The sequence below is a fragment of the Mchenga conophoros genome, linkage group LG14 (genome assembly GCF_057382185.1).
Source record: "Mchenga conophoros isolate Kocher_MC1m ecotype Shallow Benthic linkage group LG14, M_conophoros_male_GT1.1, whole genome shotgun sequence".
NCBI classification, from domain to species: domain Eukaryota; kingdom Metazoa; phylum Chordata; class Actinopteri; order Cichliformes; family Cichlidae; genus Mchenga; species Mchenga conophoros.
Window position 1 is genome coordinate 3,309,769 of NC_140539.1, and position 24,762 is coordinate 3,334,530.

General features: G+C 39.5%; 1 protein-coding gene across 5 annotated transcripts in view; it reads right to left on the reverse strand.

The window, feature by feature from the left end:
* The window catches only part of bcas3 (BCAS3 microtubule associated cell migration factor), a 314,119-nt gene that overhangs the window by 278,758 nt on the left and 10,599 nt on the right, over positions 1-24,762 (reverse strand). For all 5 annotated transcript variants that reach the window (XM_085244777.1, XM_085244781.1, XM_085244779.1 and 2 more), the window contains exons 6-9: positions 21,417-21,498; positions 17,540-17,612; positions 3,773-3,880; positions 3,612-3,688 (exon numbers count right to left, since the gene is read on the reverse strand). In XM_085244777.1, the coding sequence (XP_085100903.1) occupies positions 3,612-3,688; positions 3,773-3,880; positions 17,540-17,612; positions 21,417-21,498 (340 nt within the window). The remainder of the gene's footprint in view (positions 1-3,611; positions 3,689-3,772; positions 3,881-17,539; positions 17,613-21,416; positions 21,499-24,762) is intronic.

A 24,762-nucleotide genomic window follows, 5' to 3' on the forward strand; every position in this document is an offset into this window, starting at 1 on the left:
GTAACCTCATGACTGAAGGTCTGCCATAAAACAGGAACTCCTCCCTGGAGAGTGTCTGAAACCATCTTAAACCGCGTGTTTGTGGGGAGTTTCTTGTTTTGGAAAATAAACGGGAGTCTGATGAGGCTGACGTGTCTATATGTGTGTGTGTGTGTGTGTGTGTGTGTGTGTGTGTGTGTGTGTGTGTGTGTGTGTGTGTGTGTGTGTGTACACCCAGGATGACCTAATGGAGACTGGTACCCAATAAAATTGAAGATGGCTCCTCTGGTGATTGACCAACACAATAACCCTTATGGGGATATATACAAACGCACAAACAGGATGACACACGTGTGTTGTCATCACAGATTAAAATAGTAACCAGTGCTGAATGACGAATAAAACTCTTCACAAACGCTAAAATCGCATATTTTTCTCTTTTTATCGATGTAGAAGTAAACACTGGCACAAGTGGAACGTGTTTTAACCAATACCATATCTGACAGGAGTTTGCTCTTCAAGACAGAATCAACCAAAACCAGGCCTGCATGTGCCCGTAAACAGAATGAAGAAATTATTGATTTCATCATAAATATCTTTAAATGTAAGCAGACACAGACAGTGACAGTCTCTCCTTCCCAGTATGGCAAACACACAAAGCAGCAAAATGCTGATCCAGTGATGATCTTTTAAAAAGGTAGGTGTTTGTCTCACACGTGCACAAACATGCAAACACACTTAGCTGATGTAAGTGCACAGAGGTGTGGGGCAAATGGCTTGCTGACAATAATTTATTGCTCAGGGAGCAGATGAGGTGGAGGCTTTAGTGTACTGTGTTGGGGAAGGAGCCGATAGGAGGGTCGGTGGGAGTTTTAGGTGAGTCACAAGGGTTGCTGGTGATGCCAGAGAAGGTTTTTTTGCCCGTCCAAGGCCAAGCAAGACAGAAAGTGTCTGACATCCTGGGTGGAGAGCATGTGACTAAACCAGAAGAGGGAAAAGACTTGATGGATGGATTGGCTGATCTTTCTTCTCCGATACTCCCAGTTTTTAGAAGGTTCTTTTTCCTTCCTGAACATACAGGCCAGGTTTTCACCCAAGCCAGCAAAATCCTTTCTGTGAGACACAAGATGCTCAGTCTAAACTATTTGTTGCATAAAAAAACAACAACATTTGAAAAATCCCACAAAGATTTAACATTACAATATAAAAAATGTTTTTGAACAGGTGTTGTTTAAATAAAATTGAAACTCCTCTTTTCACAAGAAAGTGAAAAATCACTTTCTTGCAATCCAAAAGTGCACGAGCACACCTGGTCAGTGTGCGTGAGGTCAATAATGCACATGCCTGGAATTTTTATGCAGGTTTTAAGGTCAAATATTTGAATGGCTGTTGCATCGTTTTGGCTTTACACTAAATGTTTGACTGCTGGCTGCTTCATCCCACTATTATGATTCAAATTAATAAAGGACTCATCTGAAATCTAATTAGCTGAAAAGCTTCTACAAACATCCATCTCTAAATCTAAGTATTATCTCTAACGTGCCCACATAAAGTAAACATTTTGTACAAGCAATTTCAAAAGAGCTCAACCCAAGTAAAAAAAATCCCAATTCGGGGAAATAAATTATAAAAAAAAAAACAAAAACAAAAACAAAAAAAAAACACATGATGAAGAAGAAAAAGCTGAATGTGACAGAGATAGAAACACAAACTAATGAACACTGAATACAAACTGTCGATAGAGGAAATTCAGAAGCTCTACTCTCAAAATGTAAAGCGACTTCACCTGCTACAAGCAAAAAAATGTGAATTTCCTGAAAGTGGCAAAAAAAGAACAGGAATAATTTTAACAGAAGAACACATGAAGAAAACCAGTACTCGCCAATTTTGCTGTGGCATGCAAACACAGGTTGTAAAAGACAACCTTTGTGTTTGAAAAGACGTCTGCAACAAAGCTGCATAGCAACACCAAACACTTCCATGAGCAGTGTGTGGACAGCATCACGTTTGAGGCTGGGCCTGAATGCCTCGGAAACATTTACGAAACAATGAACTCAAAAGTATTATTAAGACATACATGTGAAGGTCAGGGCAGCAGCACATGACCAAGTGTGTTTTACTTAAAATTTCCAGGACTGATAAACAGTAAGTCAATTAAAGACTAACGTTGAGGGACACAGTTCGAAAACTTGCTTCCAGTTACGTTTTATCAGAAAGGGAAAACTTTTGGTTTCAAACGCATATGAAAAGTAGTCGTCGTCTTGTTTATGAATCCTCAAACGTTTCCACACACACTTTTTGTAAAAACACATTAAGGACTACGATTGTGAGTCGTCCCATTCAAAAGCCAAACAGGACTGAGCAGAGGGGAAAGAAAGTTTCTGGGGCTGAGCAAGCACCAGCTAGGAGCACACACACCACTCGATGCAAAGCAAGAACATAAACAAGGGACAAACACTAAGTGCTCATGAAAACATGACATGCCCACCATCACATCCCTGGAGAAGAAGAGCACATGCAGAGGTAGAATTGCTCATCCAAAGCAGATCTCCCCACATCACAGGACCCTTTGTTTACTGCTTTTATGGCCAAAACAGACCAAACGATGTTATGAAGAGGAGGCCCCTGCATTCAGAAACGATTAATAACTATTGAATATGTTTGGTTTCCTGCTGCCCAGACGCTGATAGGGAAGGCAGGCAGACAAAGAGGAGACACATTAAAGCCAGCCAGTAAGGTCAGTTTACTCCAGTCAATGACTTAAGTAGACAGCAATGGCCTTGTAATACAGTCTGGCATTTCTTTCACAGACTCCCTGAGCAGAGACGGCAGGTACAGCCGGGAGGATGCGAGGGCTGTGTCGTAAACAGTTTTCCTGTGCTGAGCTTCAAATGAAGGGTCTCACCATCTTGTCTTGATAAAAGCAGTTTAGTCACAATGCGATGCTTAAGAGGATTCCACTCCAGCAGGTCTTGGTGGCTTGTATTATAATCAATGATGTGCCTTGTATTTGTTTGGGTTGTGTGATGTGGGCATGACAGACTCGCTGATCATGTTTGGAAAGATTAAGTTTGAAGAAAGAATTTTACGTGACTGGCACTGTTTGTTTGTGCTACTACACAAAGTACAGGGCTGGGGTTTGGCCCCGTGTTTGATAAATACATATTTCTACAATAAAATAATGACAGGCCACATGTGACAACAATCATTCTTGTTTTTGATGTGAAAAGCAATTGATTTCTGTAACCTATTAAAACCTCCCTCTCTTTTTTTGCCAGATTATGTAGCAGGCTGAGAGAATTGAAAGAAGACGTATTCTATGCATTTTAATGTTTGTCATTTCTTGTCGTTCTCAGAGAGTAGCTTTGCATGATTCACAGTCGAAAAAAGCAACACTTATTTGCCTCATGTTGGGTTAGTGCAGCCGCTCGGCTCACCTCAATCCCAGGTGAGCTCTGTTCTCACAGCTAGAGCCGAGTTGATACACAGCAGTAGAAACCAGAGCACCCAGAGAACGGAACAACCACTCTTTTCCAACTTTATTATTTAAAACTTTTGCCATGTTCGATATGAACAATTACCCCTGGAGCAGTAAATAAGCATTATAGGACTCATGTGTTTAATATTCTTACTTGTAACAAAGAACTTCTTGGTGAATGTGCAGCTGTCAAATGCTGCAATCTTCTCTTGCAGGCTCACAACAAGGATACTGTGAGAAGGAAAAAACATTCATGTGACTACATGACAAAAGTCTTTTTAAATGCATTTACTTATTCTGTTTAGCCAAACTCACTGTTTGTTGCAGTGGAGGTCATAGATAGGCGTCTTGAACTGAATTGATTTAACCATTTCCCCCGTCCTTAGCGAATACAGGTCAGCGCAGCAGTAGGGGGGGCTCGTCCTGGAGAAAAGAGAAAAAAAAGGGCAACATTTTTAAACACCATTAATTTTAAAGTGTTTGAAAACTTTATGAACTGATAATCTAGTAACCACTGATAAAACACTGGGACTTCAGACTTTCACCCAAACGCTTCACTTTTTCCATTTGTAACTAAACTTTAAATTGTGGAAAGTAAAGCACACTAATAACATGCTTAAAAAAAGCAAAACACACCTGATATTCTTTGTACAATGAAAGTTACTACTTTTTCAAAAACTGTAGGTTTCTTTTCTTTCACCTTTCAGTCCCATTCATCCCTTCATCGCGGTTGCCTAGGTGACCCTCTAGCAAGGTCATATGTCAATCATCAATCTTCTCTCTCACTGGTAGTCTCATCATCCGCTCATCAATCATGGGTCTCACCCACTTCTCATGGCCCATAGTTATTTTGCCTGAAGTCACTTCCAGCGTGTGTGCAGTTTAACAGGTTTCCAACAGACACGAGTTTTCAGGTAATTAACAGAATTACATCTGCAGGAATGAAAAGTCCTGTTTTCTACTTTAACTTTGTGATTTTGGTGGTCAGTTTTTCATTTAAGGCTTTATCACTGAACTTGTCGAAACAGATCTACTTTTTGGGAGACCAGCATCGTATGCATGATTCAAAGTAACCAATATAGGTGGCTTATATAATCCAAAGCTGCAGGATTACTACACAGAAGGCTTAGCATGAGCAGCATGTTAGCAGAGCTCCTCAGAAGGCATTCGGGCACTGTTGTCAGCTTTAGGTCACGCGTGTTTTGGGAGTGCTCACAGACCAATCACACAATCGTTGTGATTACGTGCATTAATGTATGAAAACAAACTTGAAGCACAAAAATTTATTTGATTTCCCGACGTCCCACTGCCCTGCACCTTCTGGGAATCCAGAGTAAAGGGGAGTAACATGAAGGGCAAAAGGGGAAATGCTTTGTCATGAAACACATTTACTAGAAGCCCTTCTATCAACACAGCAAAGAAGAGGGGTGTGTAAGGGAGCTTATCCAACAGCAGGCAACGGCTGCTAGAACAGGAAAATTTAGACATAAATCTTAATCAAGAGACTCCCCTCCACTACCCCCCGTCCCTTGTGCCCCTTCTCTGTCTCTGCGAGGAACGCCTCTACTGCTCTTCCATTCTCTGTCAACCTTGGCAGGGCCTGTGGTGCCGTGTTGGCTGAGGATTCAGGGGTGAACTGTAGTGTTAGTTTTGTTTTTTGAGCCATAGGACGAAGTGCTTTCAACAGTCCATTTAGTCTGCTTGTGCATACTAAGTGTAGATACATACCTCATCAGTCTCAGCATGGATACTTTTTGGACAAATGGAAGGCAGTGATTCTAAAATATAACAATGACTTTCATGGCAGATTAAAGGGAAACGGTGTGATATAAAACTTCAAATTCTGTTGAATGGAGTAAAAAAACCAAAACAATTAAAAACATGTTACAGAGAAGCACAAAAACAGCTGCACACTAGCACTGATTATATCAACATTGTGAAAGTTAGGTGAAGAAGGAGAGTCGACATGATCGATAACATCCCTTTACTGATGAGTAGAGCCAGTGGAAGACACCATTAGGAAGTGGCTTCAACAGCAGACAGCTACTACCAAGTTACAGCAACTCCCACCGAGGGAAATCTGGACATTATTCAAATGAAGACATCATTATGGAAAGACCTTCATCCATTACAAGAGACAGATGACCTCAGCCACGTTGAATATTCCAGCAGCACACCCTGTTCTGACCGACTCCTGCGTCAAGGTCCGTCTGCCGTGCCAGTCTTCACTATTGCTTTTCTTCTTTGTCTGTCACTCTGATTCAAAACTATCGCACAAAATAAACCTACTGTGTAATATACCAAAGGCAAACCATGGAAAACATACATGACATTATCAGGAGACCCCAAAAAAGCCATTTACAGATAAGGAACAGGATCGAGTGTGATACCTCTAAAGTGCCTGTTTATGAGAATCAGTGGGTCACAGCCAGCGAGGGCTTTCAATTTGTTATAACCCTTTACTCATATGAGAGCGTTGATGCATCACAACAACACAATTTACAGCCAATAATCATGCAACATGTTCGCAATGACTAGCAATGCTAACATCCTAATGTTCACTACAACCACCACATCAGTTTAGATGTTAGCATCCTAACACCAACCTATCAGCACCAAGTTCAACTGCAGGTGAGCCTAACATCCTTTTTGTTGGATGAAAAGTAAGGAAACAATGTTCACAAGACTAGAATAGATGTAGAAAATATAATGTTAATAGTTCAGAGCCTTGCTGTGATCTTTCACTGGTGCCCAGAAACTGCAGTGATGTTGGTGTGTTGCAATAAAAAGATTCAATAATCAAATGTGTCTCTGTAAGCACAGGCCCTTGGAATATGCCCACCCTTTATTTGATTGACCAACGTACCTTGTTACCGAACGGCAGAGCAGACGCATCAAGGCAAAATCTGAGCAAACAGTCTATTATGTGTGAACTGATCCAGCATTTTTTTGTTAGATTCTTCTGCAGCAACACCTTCATCACTCTAGTCTTAGTTAAGTAAACAAGGCTGACGCATTTTTGGCACAATGCTTTTGGCACTCTGAATCCATCCATACCACGTTTTCCAATGCAGGAAGTGCTTAATGGACCTGGTGATAGAGCACCCAACTTGTCTTTACCCCAAACAGCCTTCTCTTCAGCCCTCCTCTTCTCTCATTTCTTCCACCCTGGATTCCATGGTTCTTATGTACACTCTCGCTGTATTTGTGCAGTGTTTCACATGTCTCATGACTACTGGGCCATCATTTCAACTTGAAAAATCCTGCAGACTGATATTTGTTGAAGATGTGTTAAAGATGGAAGAATCTCAACAACTTGTTCATTATGACAAGCTGGAGTGCTGCAGAGATTAAAAATGTAGATGATGTTTTCACAAACTTGTCTAGCCTTTAGCTTCTTTTTATGTTATACAGTGCACCCAGAAAGTATCCACGGTGCTTCACTTAATCCTTTACAACTAGTAATAGCTGTAAAAGTAGCAGAAGCAGTAAGAAGCAGATAGTAGCAGTAACAGAATTTCCCAAATATGGAATAAGTAAAGTTTTCCTATTTCATAAGTGGTGTTTTAGGAACACAATCCTGTGGAACACTCTGTCAACATCTGTTTAAAAATCAGCTTGGACAGCACAGACACAAACACGACTTCACCACTCACTGCTAACACACACATGCACGCACACTCTCGCAAATGCACATGTGTTAGGTAAGATCAGAGGCACTAAAATCTGACATGCACGTTTTTTTTTCCTTAACACAAACAAAGGGAGGAACACACACCCAGAGATGCAAAATGAAATAACTGCTGCAACAATACCCAGCAACTATCTTGATGACTGATACAAGAGTGAAACTCTAAGGGAACATTATGTGTTACACATCCACACACGCTTACGCACAAACATTTATACACACAGGTACATACTAACGTTCTTTTGTATATTTCCGAAGCTAAACAGCAAAGGCGCCAAGTGAGAAGTTGGGTCACAACCTAAGCCTAGATTTTAAACACTGTCTCAAGACTAAGTGTGGACTGTGTTTTTCTGCCTGGATGCTAACCCAGCTAATCCAAGTGTGTTCGTCCCTCCAGTGGCTCCTGCCCCTTTAGGAAGACAGAAGATGTGCCGTGGAAAAAGTTTCTAAGAATCCCCGTTTCATTTTTCCATCCTGACAGTTAATGTCTCCGTCAACATTTCAATGGTGCTCGCCCTGCAAGTACAGCGACCAATACCAATCAAGAATACTGGCATTAAGATTAATCCGAAAATTTCGCTCAACGATAATTTACTTTCAGGCGGCTGCATCATTGATTTCAGCATTATCAGAGTCCGATCAATCCAATTCAAAGCTCTATCCCGAAAAATGGGCCCCTGGAATTGATTCAAAGGGACAATGATAACCCACTGTTATAGAATCAAAATGGCACAGGGTTCAATTGTTTTGCTTTTGCAGTATTTTAACAAATGACCTAGTTCTAATGGAGGCAATGTGGGGTCAGATGTAATAAGATTTCCTGATGCCGGGGACACTGGGGCGTAGGTTGAAAGCAAGGCTAAATCACAATTATCATTATGGATCATGGCGGGATGTCAGTCCTTGCACATGTTAAGGTGACGCCGAGCACCATTGCCCAGCTCAGTAACAGGCCTATTATGATGGCCCTATTAGATCAATGTGTCAATTACTATTACTCAAACTGGCCCTTGGGTCTGAAAGGATATAAAATGAGGGAGATGGAGGAAAAGGGGCTTGGCTCATTTACTTCCTGTGACAGGACAAGAAGCTACTCCAAAAATTAAGGAGAAAATGTAAAGGGCTTGTCAGATACAGAACTTGAAAACGGCAAAATGACAACAGAACATGGTTAGAGAGAGAGAAACTACATTTCTGTTAAATTCGTCTGTTGTGGGATACGATGGCATAAAGAGGACCTTGTATCTTGGAGGACTTGAGTGTCAAACTTTAGTATTTTTATGTTCCAACCAGAATGCCAGCCTCAGACACGCTGTGTCCTTCTTGTGAAACCGAGTGAAAAGTTAGGGGATGAACACAGTCGAACAGTATTTGTTCTCTGGGGAGCATTGGGAACATCTACATTTAATGTCACAGCAAAGTCGCTGAGGTATTTTAAACCAAAAATGTCAACATGATCGCCAAGGCTTTTAGTCTGGGGAAGAATGGCACAGCAACCAATTTACCAATGTTTCTATGATTGTATATTTAAAATAGCATTTTAGTCCTTAAGAAATGTAACTTCTTTGAAAAAAATAGTGTCACCATTGAAACTACAGTACGAGCACCTGTAGGCTAGGAAGATCAACCACATAGAAATTGTAAGACTTGAGTTGCGGTCAGTTTGGGACGGTCCAGAATTTTCTGAATTTAAATTGCTGTGGGCATAAAACAAGTACAGGGCAGACTTGCTGAATGCATAACTATTTCAGATGGTCTTACAGTAAATGCTGGCTGCTTGGGTCATTTTTGTCTTCTACTACTCTGCACAGTGCCACATTTATAAGCATGCATTTTAATTTTAGATACACAACGGTTTACAACGGTCATTAGGGGCTATTATGGATGGCACGTGTCTTATTATTGTGTCATTACTTCCTCCTGGATTAAACATACTGACATCTGTCACTTTTCCTTTGAGGCAATCTGCACACGTCTTTCCATGAATGTGAACTTAAACCGGGAGATCCAAACCACAAGATTTCATGTGACTGTAGAAAGCATAAGATGGAAGCCATAGAAGGAATTAAAAAGAAGGCAAATAAATTAATTTACAAGGAAGGGACTTCACCACATTTCCTACTGCTGCAAAGTTTTACAAGCTCCCCAAATATAGACGACAATTACATAGTGTGGAAATGCTACACAAATACAAGCTCGGTTTGGGAAGCTGAGTCTGCTTCTGCTGAAAGATAGAACTCTGATGCTCCAACTGCAGACTGTAAAACTTCTGAGGAATGGGAATCGTAATCTCACTTTTCAATATTAAAACCAGAAATTTAGGATCAGCCTTGCCAACAGACAGCAGTTTATGCCAACACTGAACAAGTACTCAGAGCTCTCCTCAGACGTTTATTCTAGGCAAGATAGAAAAGTGTTCTTGACAATAAACTCTCTTAGAAGCTACAGTTTCCACTGCTGTTGTTGTAAAGGAAAAGAATTACAGGTAAATTTGGATGAATTTTAATTTAGTTATCTTTTAAAAAATGTCCAGCTGTTTGCTTCCATTAAGAAAATTACTGTTTGCATTACAAGCTTTCATGAACGATGCATTTAAATATGCCAAAGATGTATTGGAGTTGGAGACCAACCAGTCCCGCCACCAGTCGACCTGCACAATTGTGTTGTCATCCAAAGTGGTCAAGCAGAGGGTGTTGTACACTCAGCCTTTGGGTGACTGCTTGTAATCAATTATCAAATGCAAAAAGATTTTATGTAATCACTGGGCAATCACTGATTTTTCCTAGTCTCACATATGTCATGTTTTTAAGCTAGCACGACTAAGACATGTTATTTGATGTACAGATATTTAAATGAGATATTATCAAATGTGCAAAAAATTATTTTAAATTACAAGAAATTTGTATTTTCCACTATTCAGAGAGTAGTGGTGGTGTAGGAACAGCCTCGAATGTTCTAGTTCACAAAAAATTTGGAAAACAATATAAAAAATTTTTGGCCTATTGTATCTCAACCAAAATCTTGGACTAGCATAAGACTTGCACTAGCCTCCACCTGCATACGCACCCCATTTACAGTTGTAGTCAGAAGTTTATGACTTTAAATATGACTTTTAAAAAAAAGAAGAAATGGGTGCACAATTTGAATTTATTTAGGATTTTCTCTCATTTACACATGGTCAAGTACACATACCGGCTCGAACATATACATACACTTAAAACTTTTAATTATTCATGCTGAAGGTTCCACAGTGTCTTTTAATTTGACAAGGCCAAAGCTTATTCTCGTTAGTGATCAAGATCATGGATGATAACAACTTGCAGTTTCCGTTTTTGTAGTTTTTCTCTTTCCAGTCCAAAGTGAGTTTTACTTGACCAAGTCGAAAATCAACACCTTAAAGCTCAACTGAAAATTGCAGCTGCCCATATGACCAAGCCAAATGCCTTCTGGAAAGGACATTTTATTTACAGAGAAGACAAAGATTGACCCATCTGGCCACAATGACAAGAGGTATGTTTGAAGGTGAAGGTGAAGCTTCAAACAGAAGAACATAGTACCAACTGTCCAGCATGGTGGTGGTAGCATTATGCTGTTTTGCCAGTGGTACTGGTACATTGCAAGAGGACTGCCTCCAAATTCCTTAATTTCACTTCAAATCAACAGCTTGATGGCTTAAACCATACAACTGGGTGGTCCAACGTGAGAATGATTCCAAAAACACATCAAAACTGGTCTTTACAGGGGTAAAGCAGGCTAACACTAAGCTTCTAGAATGGCGTTCCCAAACCAGTTCCCAACCAGTCCAATGAACTCTACCAATTCTGGCAAAAAGAGTGGTCAAATAACCCGCTAGAATTACACCAGAAAATTGTCAATGGCTACCAAAAGCATACTTGATAAGGGACACTTAACAAAATGTTATTGGGTGTATATGTATATATATTTGAGCCTGTATGTATACTTATGACCCTGTATGGAGCTAAAGAAATTAACAATACATACAATAATTCTAACAGTTCAAAGAAATCATTAAAACTCTCAAATTACCATGACATTTGTCCCCATGATGAGTTTATGTAAAATTCTATATTTATGAAATCAAAGGGAAAGAAAAGAAAAACTGCAGTGCAACGTTTTTTTCTCTACTCCTCCTTATTTGTTTTCTCTTATGACTCTTATTGGCTCTCTGCTGAAACCCAGAGCTCCCCTTCTCCACACACAAATACTAGCCACATCAGAGCCTACTGGGGGCCTGGGGGAGCCACAGTGATTCCGGCAGGCTGGAGGCATTAGCAGGAAAGTAATTAGGGTAAAAAGTTCAACCACAGCTCCATGTCTGCCAGAAATACATTTCCTCCACTATTTAATACTTCACATAATAATAAGAATAATTGCCAGCATTTTGAAAACAAACTACCCTGTGTTTGTCCATGTGTATTCATGTACAGGCTTTTACTCATTGTTAGTGTTTATGTGTTAAAGCATACTGCATTAGAGTGAAAAGTGCAGCTAAATAGATAACAAACCCATTAAATCTGACTATACTAGCTACAAAACATTTTTAAAAAAACTCCTACAAGTTTGTGACTCAAAGATGTGTAACATTAAAAGCACAACAATGGGGGAAAAATCAACATGGGATTTATGTATATGCACCCAATAAATTCAGCTTATTCTTTCTTTGACAGCAGTGAAGTGGGTATTAATATTCATTACCCAAACCATGGCTTGCATTAGATCCCATTTTAACCTCATGTGCCAATTTTCTGTCTATGTTAAGTGGAAGCACTTGACACAAGAAACATCTGGTCATACAGCAGTTCTTTCTTCTGCTTTGACATCTTAAAGCTATATAAGAAATGTGACGTATCAACTTAGGCCGGTGTTCAACTTTTATATTTTTCAGAGCAAAACTTTTCATGACTATTTCATCAGCTCTAAAGACAAAATTACTTGCTAGCATTTAGTAAAATATATTTAGTGCAATAACTCAAAAAGTAATAATTAACTTTTTAATCTTTGTTGTTCTGCAATCAATAGACCAATAGAAAAGCCTGTGTGCCCTATTAGTCATAAAGGCACAGGACTCCTGTTAAGGGAGTGACAATGAGCTGCTGGAGGCATATAAATGCATCACAATTGGGATGTAATAGTGGCTGGTGCAATGCCCACTTACCAAAAGTAGTACAGGAAAGGGAATCATAGCCAAATCATTGGATTCATAAATATCTGTACAAAATTTCACAGTAATCTAGAAGGTGGCTGCAGGGAAGGACATGCTGGAGAGAAAAAATAAAGTGTGCGTATGTATGTACATATATGTACTTGTGTGTGTAGATATATATGTATGTATATGTATGTGTGTCTGTTACTTGTAGTTATTACTGCCTGTTACCTGTGGTAATGCAATTTATAATTTATATATTCTGTATTCAGTTATGAAGGCTCTAATTGTTGGTTGCGAGCTGCCGCTTAGATGCTTGTATCTGCCCGGGGCTGTTGATGGGTCTGTATGCAATGATGGGCGTAGCTGCGGGAAGTTTATTGTTTTTTTTTGTTGATGAGTGAGTATAGGGGTGGGATTTAATAAGTTTTCTTCGTCCCACTCCTTTTTCAGGCAAGTTTTGTTTTTTGTTTTGTGTATTTTATGTTCAATATAGGTATTTGTTGTGCCTGAAAATGAATAAATAAATGAAATGAAATGAAAGATTATGCCACTCAGTCGTTATTAGTATATTTAAGCCTGGGCAGAAGTGGTGGATGGAGATTGCCATCTCTACAGCCCCATGTTTATCATGGATGCAATTTTTGTTATCTTCTAATCGGATTATGTAATCAGAAAGTATGTCTCCTCCAACATCTCAGGGAAGCTTCAAAGTCAAGTCATTTTTGGACCTCTTTTAAATATCGGTAGAGATGAGACTTCCCCAACTTCATAACTTCATTACTTACAGCCATAAAAAGGCATCTGATTATTTTTGCCCAGTTAAGCCTTAATCTAAGACTGATAGCGAGCCCTCCAACAGTGGGTGTTACTTAACAGTTAACATCTGGAGAAAATTACAATAGTATTGCAATATACTTCAATCTAGAGGAAAGGAAAAGTTTAAACTTTAGTAAAATAAAATATTAATTGCTTTGACCACAGGGGCCTGGCTTAAAGAATGAAGCTGTGGTAAAAGTTTGAAAAGTCATTACTAATCATTCAGCCTGTCGGCTGTGTTTATATGCACCACTTCCAGTACTACTGAGTATAATCTGACTTCCTATTTGAAGGAGGAAAACTGGCGAGGCAGAACACATTTTCGACAGACATAAAGCAGACATGGAAGTCAAAATAAACGTTCCACAGTGAAGCCTGAGCCCCTGAGCTCTGCCTATGCACTGCACAAGTACGTATGTGTGTCCACATGTGGGGCAACGAAAAAGGGGAAGTGAAAGAACAGATTACAGCTACTCTCATTTCCACGCAGGAGCATGACAAAAGTGTCAGGGAACAATGTGATCAAAATGGTTTTCTCAGTGGAGAACATGACATTCCTTTCCACAAATTGAAGGCCAATTTTGCCAGCCAGGGCACAAGGAGGACTGTGGATTGTCCTCTGGGCTGACACGGTGTCTAAATACTCCGATCATCTTGAACATAATTGATACAGCTTTACCGCAATTTTGATGCAGGACAAATTAAATACGTTCACGGCAGCATCCACCCTCCAGCTAAGATTGGACAGCAATGTGCGCATGGTCATGGTGTGACAGTGAAGAATACCATAACCTCATGGTGGATAAAAAGCATCACTTCTCCAAATCCCTTAATCTGGTGGCTTGTTTTATACAAATGCTTCACGATTTCCATTTAATACACTTTAGAAAAAGGATACATCCGGTGCACAGAGCAAAACCTGTCATGAAAATGCACTGAAACACTTAGTGCTTAGTGCTTCAATGGGCTTTTGCCATCAAAAGTGTTTGTGTGGGCTAAGTGGAATTTGTTGCCTCCAACCATGTAGTTAATAACCTGTGATATTTCACTAAAGGATTTAAAGCAGATTAAATGCAAATGTGCAGGAGGATGAAATTGTGTTTGCTGTACATTTACTTTGGATTTTGCATGGCACTTACTGTCAGTGTGAGTGGTGGGAGGAGGCACGCTTCACCCAACCCTCTGTGTAGCTTTTTAGGTTTGTTTTTAAAGTAACACTGCACCACGAAACAGCACCTTATGACTTATGGGAAATTAGAGTTAGGTAGTAGAAACTGAAATCAAAGCACATCAGCTTGCACCGATAATTTGCATAGTTTGATGCCTCAACATTTAAAGATGAAAACTATATCCATTTGTCAATGTGTTTTTCACATTTATTGTGCAAGCATGGCTTATTTGCTTGCCCAATCTCAACAGGAAACACTGGTCAATCGCTTAAATAGGGTTAAAAGGAGCCATATTTATGAAGGTGACTACTTAGGGTCATGTGTGTTGTGCACGTTGTCTCTGAACAGCAGACTAATGTGATCAACCGATCATATTAGATGAGGAAAATGTTGCCTTGGTAACCATAAAAATGGACATGTGGCTAATGTCATGAAAAGGTCACTTCTAAAACAGACCATGATTTTTTTTTTCCAAGCCCCTAACTAAGTGCTTCTGTTGGCTAATTAAGCTGTAACCAATAACAATAACATCAATTTTTTTTTTAAAAACAACTTTGAATGACTTTTAATAACCACGTGTGATACACAGACTCTAGTCTCTTTGATTGACGTCTTGGGTGTATGCTCACTGTTGTTCCTTCGATTACCTCACCCGCCATTTAAGGGCTTTTTGTTAGGAAAGCTTTTAACCATCTGTCCTTCAAAGGCGTAAGCACGCAATGTATACGACACATGGACACGTCTATAGTGGCACTAAAATCCATCCGTGTCGTGCCTCTAGGTACTAATGCATTTATTGTCTAAGTATTATTATCATGTTTAATTTTTGTATATCAAGTAAAAACAAAATACACCATTTTATAGATTTAAAAAACAAAATAATTAAAAAAAATATCTCTCAATCAAGTTAGCTGTCAACTGACAATTATAGATTTAAAGTGAACTGATGATTCTGTTGTTCTAACATCACTACCAGACATTTTCAGCCCCATCAGCAACACATAAAAATACTTATTTGTAATATAAATAAATAACCTACACAGCCTAGTGTGTAGCTTTTTTTTTTTTAGAAGAAGAAAAACACTCAGCAGTGACGCACAAGAGGAGTAAGCAGTGGTGCAATGCATCCGCCTTTTGAAATTGGCGCTCTTTTTAAAAAACAATATAATAAAAGGGCCGCTTGAGGTGGGCATTCAGGATGTAGAACACTGTTTACTGTTTGACATACTGTACAACCCTTCAAAAAAGCCTGTCCATGGCCTCAGTAGTGACTGTTCATCCATGTGTATTAACTAGAGTCTAGAAATAGCCCGTGCAGTATTAATTCTGATGGTGAAAGAAGTCTATATTGAGGGGACCACATCCTCTCGGCATGTGGAGATGTTGTGAGGGGGTAGATGGAGGTTGGAAATGTCACTCCAGAGAACAAAGCACACTTATTCATCACTGAACTTTTGCCCAAGATATGTGTGCACTCAAACACCCGCAAACAGTTAAGTCGCCTTGGTCTTTCCCATAAAATTTCACTGAGGATCACTTTGAGAATACTAATACCTGTGGATGTAATTAAAACGACTGAAAATAATAACAACAGCTAGAAAGGGAAGGAAACTTAAATCTTTTCCAGAAATGTGAGCAGACGTACACACCAAGGTCTGCAAGGGCACCAGCAGTCTTTACTAATTCCTAAAGCCCTCTGGCACTGGTACAGAGTGAAAGGGACGCATATGTAGCTTTACTGTCAAGAAAATCACTGGATCCTTACATTGTTTGGACTTTACATATAATCCTTTCCATTGATAAAATTATGTTGAGTGTGCCTGGCTGGAAATCCACAAGTACAGCGCTTTAGCACACATGCTTTTTCCCTTCTCTGGTTTTCCTTTAATTTGCAAATCTTGTAATCTAAGCCTAGAGCTGACTGAACCGACTTCTAAACCAGCACTGCTATAGCAGCCAAGAGTCCAATCTGTTTTCCATTTAAGTGTCAGGACGGCATCCTTTTTGGTGGTTAACAAAAGCTGTTATTTCAAAATGATTATATGCTAAAAATTGTGCGAGGACCTTAGTAAGTTTATGAACAGGCCCGATGGAAAGTACAGCGCCGCACCCGGAAGCTTTTTTCCTTCTTGTCTTTGACCAAAGTGTTATTTACCGAGCACTTCTGTAGAGGGAAGGACCAGGCTGTGCCATTCAGCCAGAGGTCAGGGTTTCTGCTTTTCAACACAGTACATGTTTTCAGCATTAGTGTTGAACGACGCCTGGGTGATTTGCCAAACCGTCAAAACGCTGCCTGTCTCAGTGTCAGTGAGGACATAGGAAAAGCAGAAGCAATGGCAATGGCGTCAGAGAGACAGTGGCGGCAGTTCCTGGAAAACATCAAGAAGGTGGTCTCCATCGAGACCCAGCTGAAGACAGACTTCCTTATTTCATTTCCTGGGGAGGATATATTGAGTTAAATTTTGTGTTGCTCTGGAAGAGCAGCATAAGTAAGTGGAAGAGGGGGGAAGAAGGGAGGGCACAAACTGGGTATAGAGAAGGGAGTGCAAGATGCCTCGGGGTCTGTCACTTTTGAAGTAAGTTTTCTTGCACTAAACAAAGACATGACATTCCCAGGCCTAACCCTAACAATCCCAGGCTTCTGCACATCTGCTCCATCACCCTTCTCCCAGCCTGTGGGGCATTCAGGTACTGCTCGCATTCCAGCCACACTGCCACTAATAGTCACTAAGCCCACATGAGTGGCTCACCTCAAGTTGCATGTGAAGGGTTCGTAACAAAATGTTGGGTGTCCTTTGATGCCTCTTATTTTTAAAAATGACTTTCAGATGGAGCATTTGTTGTCCTTCATAACATCACCGAAAGTAAAACACTATTGGCAGGTTTTAAAGAAAGGACGGCTAAATCCCATGAGACACAGGTTGCTTTAGTTTCTCACTTTCCAGTAAGTGCACTTTTAATTAGAAAGTAGATGCCTGTCTTTACTAGGCAAAGACAGAGCTTAACGGGCATCTAGTCTTTAAGTTTAAGACGACATTATAGAACATCATTTTTTGCCCCTCCACTAGTTAAGCTGTCAGTCACTTATCGCACAGAATAGCACAACATTATAGCAGAAAGATGTGAATCTATAATTCATCACTTATAAACAGAGGGGAAGCAAAGTCACTATTTTGCATTGCAGTTTATGGGTGACCGACAGGAAGTGATGTCAGTTTTATAACGAAGCCTGAACTCACCCAGAGGACCCCGTGCTCTTGCAGACCCCAAGGAGGGGCCTCTTGTCAGCAAAACTGTCCAGCTTTACAGGACCTGAGGAGGAAGAGGAGTCAGAGGAAGAGCCAGATGAGAAACAGCAGAATCTGCACACAACAAAGAGAGACATTCTTTACCAAACATGTGAGGGCTCGAGCACTCCCCACCCTCATACAACAGGCAGGCTATTACCATGGCAGGAAACGTGCTGATTACATTACTATGGTTGCCCCATAATCCAATTATGGTTGCAAAATATTTTTTGATAAATGGAGATTTTTTTTTCCATCCAAAACATGGAATCACTTAATTTAAAGACTTTGTTTGCTAGTCTCTACTGATTTTCTACTGTAAATTTGAGCTAAAAGAATAAATGAAGCTTGATGTAAAATAATTAAAAAAAAAAAAACCAAACATTTTTGTTCCTCCAAAAAAAAGTTAACAAAACTCAAAAATGATGGAGAAATCTTACTGAAAATGCAAAGTCCAGTGGGCATGTGAAAAATGAAGAGAAATCATGCTGCATTAAGTATTTCTGATCCCATATTTTCCCTAATTGTCTCATTTTTGAAGTTTGGCAAAGGATAAGGGGACTGAGTGGATGGGGGTGCTTAGACTGAAGAAGATGTTACCCTTTAGAGGACTGTAATTTGAGGGTTGACTGTAATCAGCCCAAGTTCCTGTGGTATGGCATGAGAGCAAACGTGCCTTCCGTACCAGCCTTTAACACTACCAACAGGATCCTTCTCTCCTTTCATGTTTCTGTCATCAGTCAAGATATTGAGCCGGAACATAAATATGCTCCTTGGAGACTTGGTGAATGGCACATTTAACTAAAAAAAGAAAACATTCTGGGAAGATGCATAGAGCAACTTTGATTTGATTAATATTGCAATGAATAGTAACAGAAACAAGTAAGTGTATGTTTAAATAATACTATGACATCGCCCGAAACATCAGGCTACATATTAAACTGCATGGCATTTCCTCTAGCATGAAGACCAGAGAGCATTCACAAAGTATCTCCTCAATGCTCATTTGTTGTCAGACAGAGAAGTCATTGCTTCATTTTCCAAAACAACAAAAGATCACAGCTCGTAAACGAGATGTGGATAAACGCGTTTACTTCCTTTGGAAAACCAGCTTTTCCTTCTCTATTCCAGGAAGGAGGAACCTTTCCTTATTATAATCAACACCTATTTTCAGGGCTTTACGAGTCCACCCACCCACAGCCTCATATCCCAGACAATTGGCCTTTTAATGGCTCGCCACAGTGCAACACTGTTTGCACCCTAACAGATTACAATCAGTGTCCTTCCCTGCAGTGGTACAATTCATATTTATTTTCTGCTGAGAGAATTACTCCCCTCATGTGTCGGGGCTATCTGCTGCTTCTTATTACTGTGGTTTGCTTTTATCCACTTCCAGCACTCCTCAAAAGCTGCCATTGTGTGTTGTTGAAATCTGCCAAAAGACTGCAACATAGACGGCGAGCACAAAGACGATTTTCTCACCGGAAAAAAAAAGCCACAAACCATCTTTCACAGAACCGATTGACACCTGCAGGGATTAAATTTAAACGTCATGTCTGTAAAGAGTCTCATCAGTGGAACAAGTCGACCATTTGCACCATGACTTTGAGAATATGTGAACTGCAATTAATACTGCATTCAACCTTCCATGAGTGGAACCAGTGCCACATTTGTTTGTCATTACTGGGACTATTTCACTTACATTACAAATGAAATGAAATGCTTTAACGTTGTTTGTAATTCAGGTCATATAAAACAGCATTAGGTAAGCAGATCAAACGTGCATTCACAGAACATCATGGGAAATGTTTCCTTCCAAAAAGAAATGAATCTGAAAGTACTGTTCAATATACTGATTCACAAAAATTCTCATTTTCCTCCTGCATTGTAATTTTCATTTGGACCACGCTACATTACTCATAAAAGCAAATTGTGAGTAATGTAAATCACAAAATGCTGATTTTGAAAGCTTCTATTACACTTTCCAAATCTGCGAGTCAACTTTAGGGTGAGTGACGGAAATCTCCCTATCAGATAGTAAGAGAGGGGGTCTATGCAGGAGGCTCCGCGTGCCAGTCTGTTTTTTGTCCTTGAGGAATTTACACTACAACGCACTAATTATGCATGTGCATGCATCCAGGTGGTGGATATGGAAGCATTTCACACGTCACTTGGTGAAGCTACAGAGTGTTATTCAGGTGCTGTTTGATCGCTTCAGATGCCAGACTGCAGTTTCTATGTGGTTTCCTTGCTGTACTTAAAGTTCATCTCAGGTTGAAGCAGCCACTGTGGTCTGTGTGATCTCAGCTTTTACATTAAGCACTACGAGCTTTCTATTGTTGCCCTGCAACAAACTGGCAACCTGTTCAGGGCGTACCACGCCTGTGGCCCCATGTCAGGCTCCAGCTCAAGACCCTGAATTGGATGAGTGGACGAAAATGTTTTTCTTTCTACTTCCTTTTTAAAAAAAAAAAAAATATTCACTAACTTTTCTGAAATAAAGGTATCCAAAAATCATCATTAATAATGAACAATGATTCTTTTTCAATGTTTGCTAAAAGAAGATTTTCTGTGGCATCACTTTGTAGCAATCATCCTTGTCAGATTACCGCGGCCCGTGTGTTACATTAATGACATAATACTAACGCAAATACAAAACTCAAATTTGATCAAAATGCACTTGGGATACCCTTTGTTTGGCTAAACTCTTCATGACAAAAGGACACCAATGCCTGCATTTCTAGTAATATGGACTACTGACTGAGAGTGGGCTAACAGTAATCATAGATTTACGACAACATTAGGATGAGGAACCAAGGAGCACTCTTTAATTTTAATGATATAGCACCACTTAAAATGCCCACAACCCAAAACTACATTACAATAGGCCATCCAAAATTTAATTTTAAGTGTTGACCTTGGATGCTGAAATCAAGTTAACCAGAGTTTTTTTTCCAGGACAGACATTTCCGAATTATGCTGAAAAGACACTTCAGGAGACTTGCAAAGGAAAAATGTTTAAATGAACTTCCTCCACATCCCTGTGTGGTTTCAGAAGAGACATTTACTGTTAAAAATAAATCTCAGACAGCATCTGAAGGTGGCACAACACGAGCTGAGATTTTATCTACTACAAGGTATAAAAGCTTGTGTTTCACAGTTGAATGCAGCTTCTTCTGACACAGATATGTAGATGTGGAACTTTAATACCACTGATACCATAAAGAAAGCTACATAATGATCAACAGCATTACAATCACTGATGGATGGAAAACATTGACCATCTCATAATTTCAATCATGCAGTGTGTTTATGAAACCTAAGGTCCTGATATCAATGCAGATGTTACTTTTGATGCGTAATACACAGCTGAACACTGTTGTAGACTTAAACAGCCTTTGAAAGCAAAGACGCTCCATGACAGTAGCAGCCTCCTCTACCAGCCAATGTGGGCTGCACACTGCAAAACACCATAAATAGCCTGTGCACAAAATACAAATCCCACAGCACATTACCCAAAAGATCCTGCCAACAAGCTAATACCTTATAAAAATAACTAAAGGAACCCATCTCTACCCTTATAGCAGAGATGTGAAAAATACTGACACCTGCTGTGTTTGTTTTTCTGTGTTTCCTCAGCAGAAATGTTTCTCAGCAGCACCGATAAAAGAACTGACAACAAATGTTGTCAACTTCACCTGGCGATGGTTTTAATGCTGTATAATCATGTCATCACTACTGTATAATTATTCAAGCAAGAATATGCAATATGTGCTTAACTGCAGGTAGGTGCATATCATACTCAAGTAACGGTACTGAAAATACTCACTGTTATGAGGAGCTGGCAGAATGCGAGCAGCTCGCACTGGACCGTGTCGCACTGAGAAAAGCTCTTGAGCTTCTCCTGCCAGCTGAAAAAAAAAACATATATTAGACTTGAAAGTAAGAGAAGTTCACAAATCAGCACAATAAAAGAGGTATTTTTACTCAGTAGTACAGACCAGGATGAAAAAATCCAAAACAAAACGTATTTAGGTATTAGGCCGTTCGAAGATCTTTATGTCCGGCCACGTAGGGAACTGTTTCAAAACACACGTTTCTTTTAAAGCGTACAATTTCTTGTCATTTTTTTTTTTTAAACCTATGATCTGATCTGTTCACACTAAGAAAAACAACACGTTTTCTCGCGGTGTAAAACTACTTTTCATAGAAAATGGCAGGGTGAGGTAGGGAGGGAGGATGGGGAACATCCACATGGTGGTCTGGTTGTTAAGCTCCAGCCAAACCACGAAGTAAAATCCACCAAGCACAAAATAAAAGTCCCAGTGGAATCACAACACAAATGAGCTGACTCCACTTACAGAGCCAACAAGGAGAGGTTGGGGATGTGGGTCAATGCCAAGTGAGCAGCAGCCCATAATGCCTCTGTAGCAGAATACATAAGAAACAGCCAGTGCGTCTTAACATAATTCAGAATTATCTTTGATTTCTGATTTACTGCACATAATAGAATGATGGGAGACCCGTAGCTGAATGTTTCATTAACCTTTATTATTTCCACGGTGTCTGTCATCTTTAGCAGTTTTTGGATTTATGCTGTAAATTATGTTCCCATCATTTCATTTTTCATCCACTACTTCAGGTACTGGCTTTCTTAATTAACCACCCGATGACTTCTTCGTTGCCAAGATTTTGTGTTACACTATATTAAAAAAATTAAATTAATTTTTAAAAAATAAATAAATAAATAAATAAATCAGAATTTTCAGCTACTATATCATCTTTGGAGGGAACTGTGCATTTTGCATTGGGGGCAATGGGAACAATGGGGACGATGGGTTCAATGCAAAGTTCTGTATTTTATGTTAATTATGGCAAATGATTCTTTTTTCACTTACGTCTGCAACTCTTATCACATTTTTAATGAATCTGTCCACACTGAAAAATTTAATGGTCAAAACTGTAATTTGGTTTTAATCTAATGATGGCAGTGTCATTAGTGCAGCAAGACCAGTAGCCACAAAACAGGCTTCAGTCCGACTTTGAGAAGGAAAAGTGGACAGTGGGAAGGATAAATAAAGTATTTCACTCTACCACGAGTCATGCTCACAAATTAATAAAACACCCTTAAATGTGTGTAAATGACCGCAGTAATTCAATTTTCTCATTACAAATATGCAGTGTATTGTAGTTTTTCCTTAATAAAGTCAAGGCTAACATTTTCATTTAATTTGTTTCACCTGCATTTTATTTCTTTTAGTTGCATAAATATTTGATGATATCTTAGGTAATTTCCCACCCAGAAATATGAACCACATGGAGTGAAATAGCAGACTTAATTTAATAAATTAAAAGGCAAACAAAACATTTGGAAATGCCAGTTTTAGTTTCAAGTCTAAATTTTCAGCAGGTTTATCAGCAGCTTCCCAGGCATGGATTAAGCCTAGTCCTACTCTAAAAGAAAAATTCAATGAATATGGAAAGAAGTTATGGTCTAGAAGTCAGCTTAATTCATATCTGGGGAAACTGAGCCTAAGAGAGTTGTTGGGGAGACTCCCAACCTCAGTATTTGAAAATCCCTGCCCAGGTGTACGACTGAGTTTCATTCGAAATGTTCTGATGTTTGTGCCAATAAAATACCCAAATTGTAAATGCATAAAATTTACACCAATGCATTAAAAAAATAAATAAATAACCCTAAGACTCTGACATCATCAATTTATAAAAGGTTTTTTAATACTCAATGTTAGAGACACATTTTGAGAATAATAAAAACGCAATCATTATTTCCTTTTTTCTTCATCTTCCACTCGGATTGCCTTCTTGAGCCATTTGAGTACATGAACACAATCTGTTCAGTACTAAAAAGTTAAACAGTCCAGCTTATATAGTGCAGCCAATTATTTACTGAAAAAAAACACACCACAATACATAAAAAATTAGTAGAGAAATAAAAACTACATAACCAGCAGCTGTTTGTTTATATGTTTGACTGTTGTACAGTTGATGTGTAAGGGGAGTGAGCTTGTCTGTTTCTCACTGCCATCATCATCTGCCTTTACTGAATAAACATGTTCATTCTACCACATTTGCACAGACTTGAAATTACATTTACAGATAAACAGTAAGAATAATAGAGTCGAACTTAGAGTAGATTTTTAAGTTTGCTGCATTTCTGGTCTTTATTACAGAGAAAATTTAACCACAGTGAAAAGCACTTTAATGTATGTGTGTGTGTGTGTGTGTGTGTGTGTGTGTGTGTGTGTGTGTGTGTGTGTGTGTGTCCGTCCAGCTGGGTTTAGTCTTCATCCATTTATATGTGATGCCAGTATATTAGTTCCTGGCAGTGTGTGGTGTATGTAATGGCACATTGTTCTAAGCATACAATGCCCTACTTTTCTTTCTCTTTTATGCATTAAATTACAGTGAACCCCGCATTATCACTTTACTAGTGCTTTAATCTGTTTGTTTTAAGTCTTTAAACCCATCTGAGGGGATGATCGCTCTTTTGTGCAATTAGTAGCCTTTTCAAAGTGGCGGATTTGGAGCTGTGTTTTTATTCAAAGTGCTTGAGGCCCAGCTGCGGTAGATTAACACTGAAGACACAGGCAGGTTATACAAGCACTGATAGCAGGAATAAAAGGAGGTTGGCAGCAGGGTACGATTCCTATGCAGGCAAATGGTCCTGCAAGGGGGAATAATGGAATTTGCTGGATTAAAATGAGAAGAGGGGATGGCTGGAGGTTAATGCGGCAGGTTATTGTGCATTACCCCACTGCTCATCCTCGCCTTACATGGCTCTATATGACATCCACTGCCTTCAACAACATACCCAATATTACATTAGCGGCCAGCGTATGCAATATGCCAAATTGCTTTTTCAAACTTGTTTTTCCTGCATATAGTTATTCATTATATTCATTTCATTTGTGGCACATAATGTTTTTGTGAAATCACAGTGTCTGCTCTTCTGTTTTAATCTCTCAAATGTAATGCCTTAAGCTGTGAACAGATATCTGGGCCATATTCACAAGTGGATACTCGCACGAATACAGCGCTGGACATATTGGGGGTTTGGAGCGAGGAGGTGCCTGACAGTAGCAGGTGCTTGCTCTCCCATAACACACACCACTGAGGTGATAAACGCACAGATTGGTGAACTGCTTATGATGCAG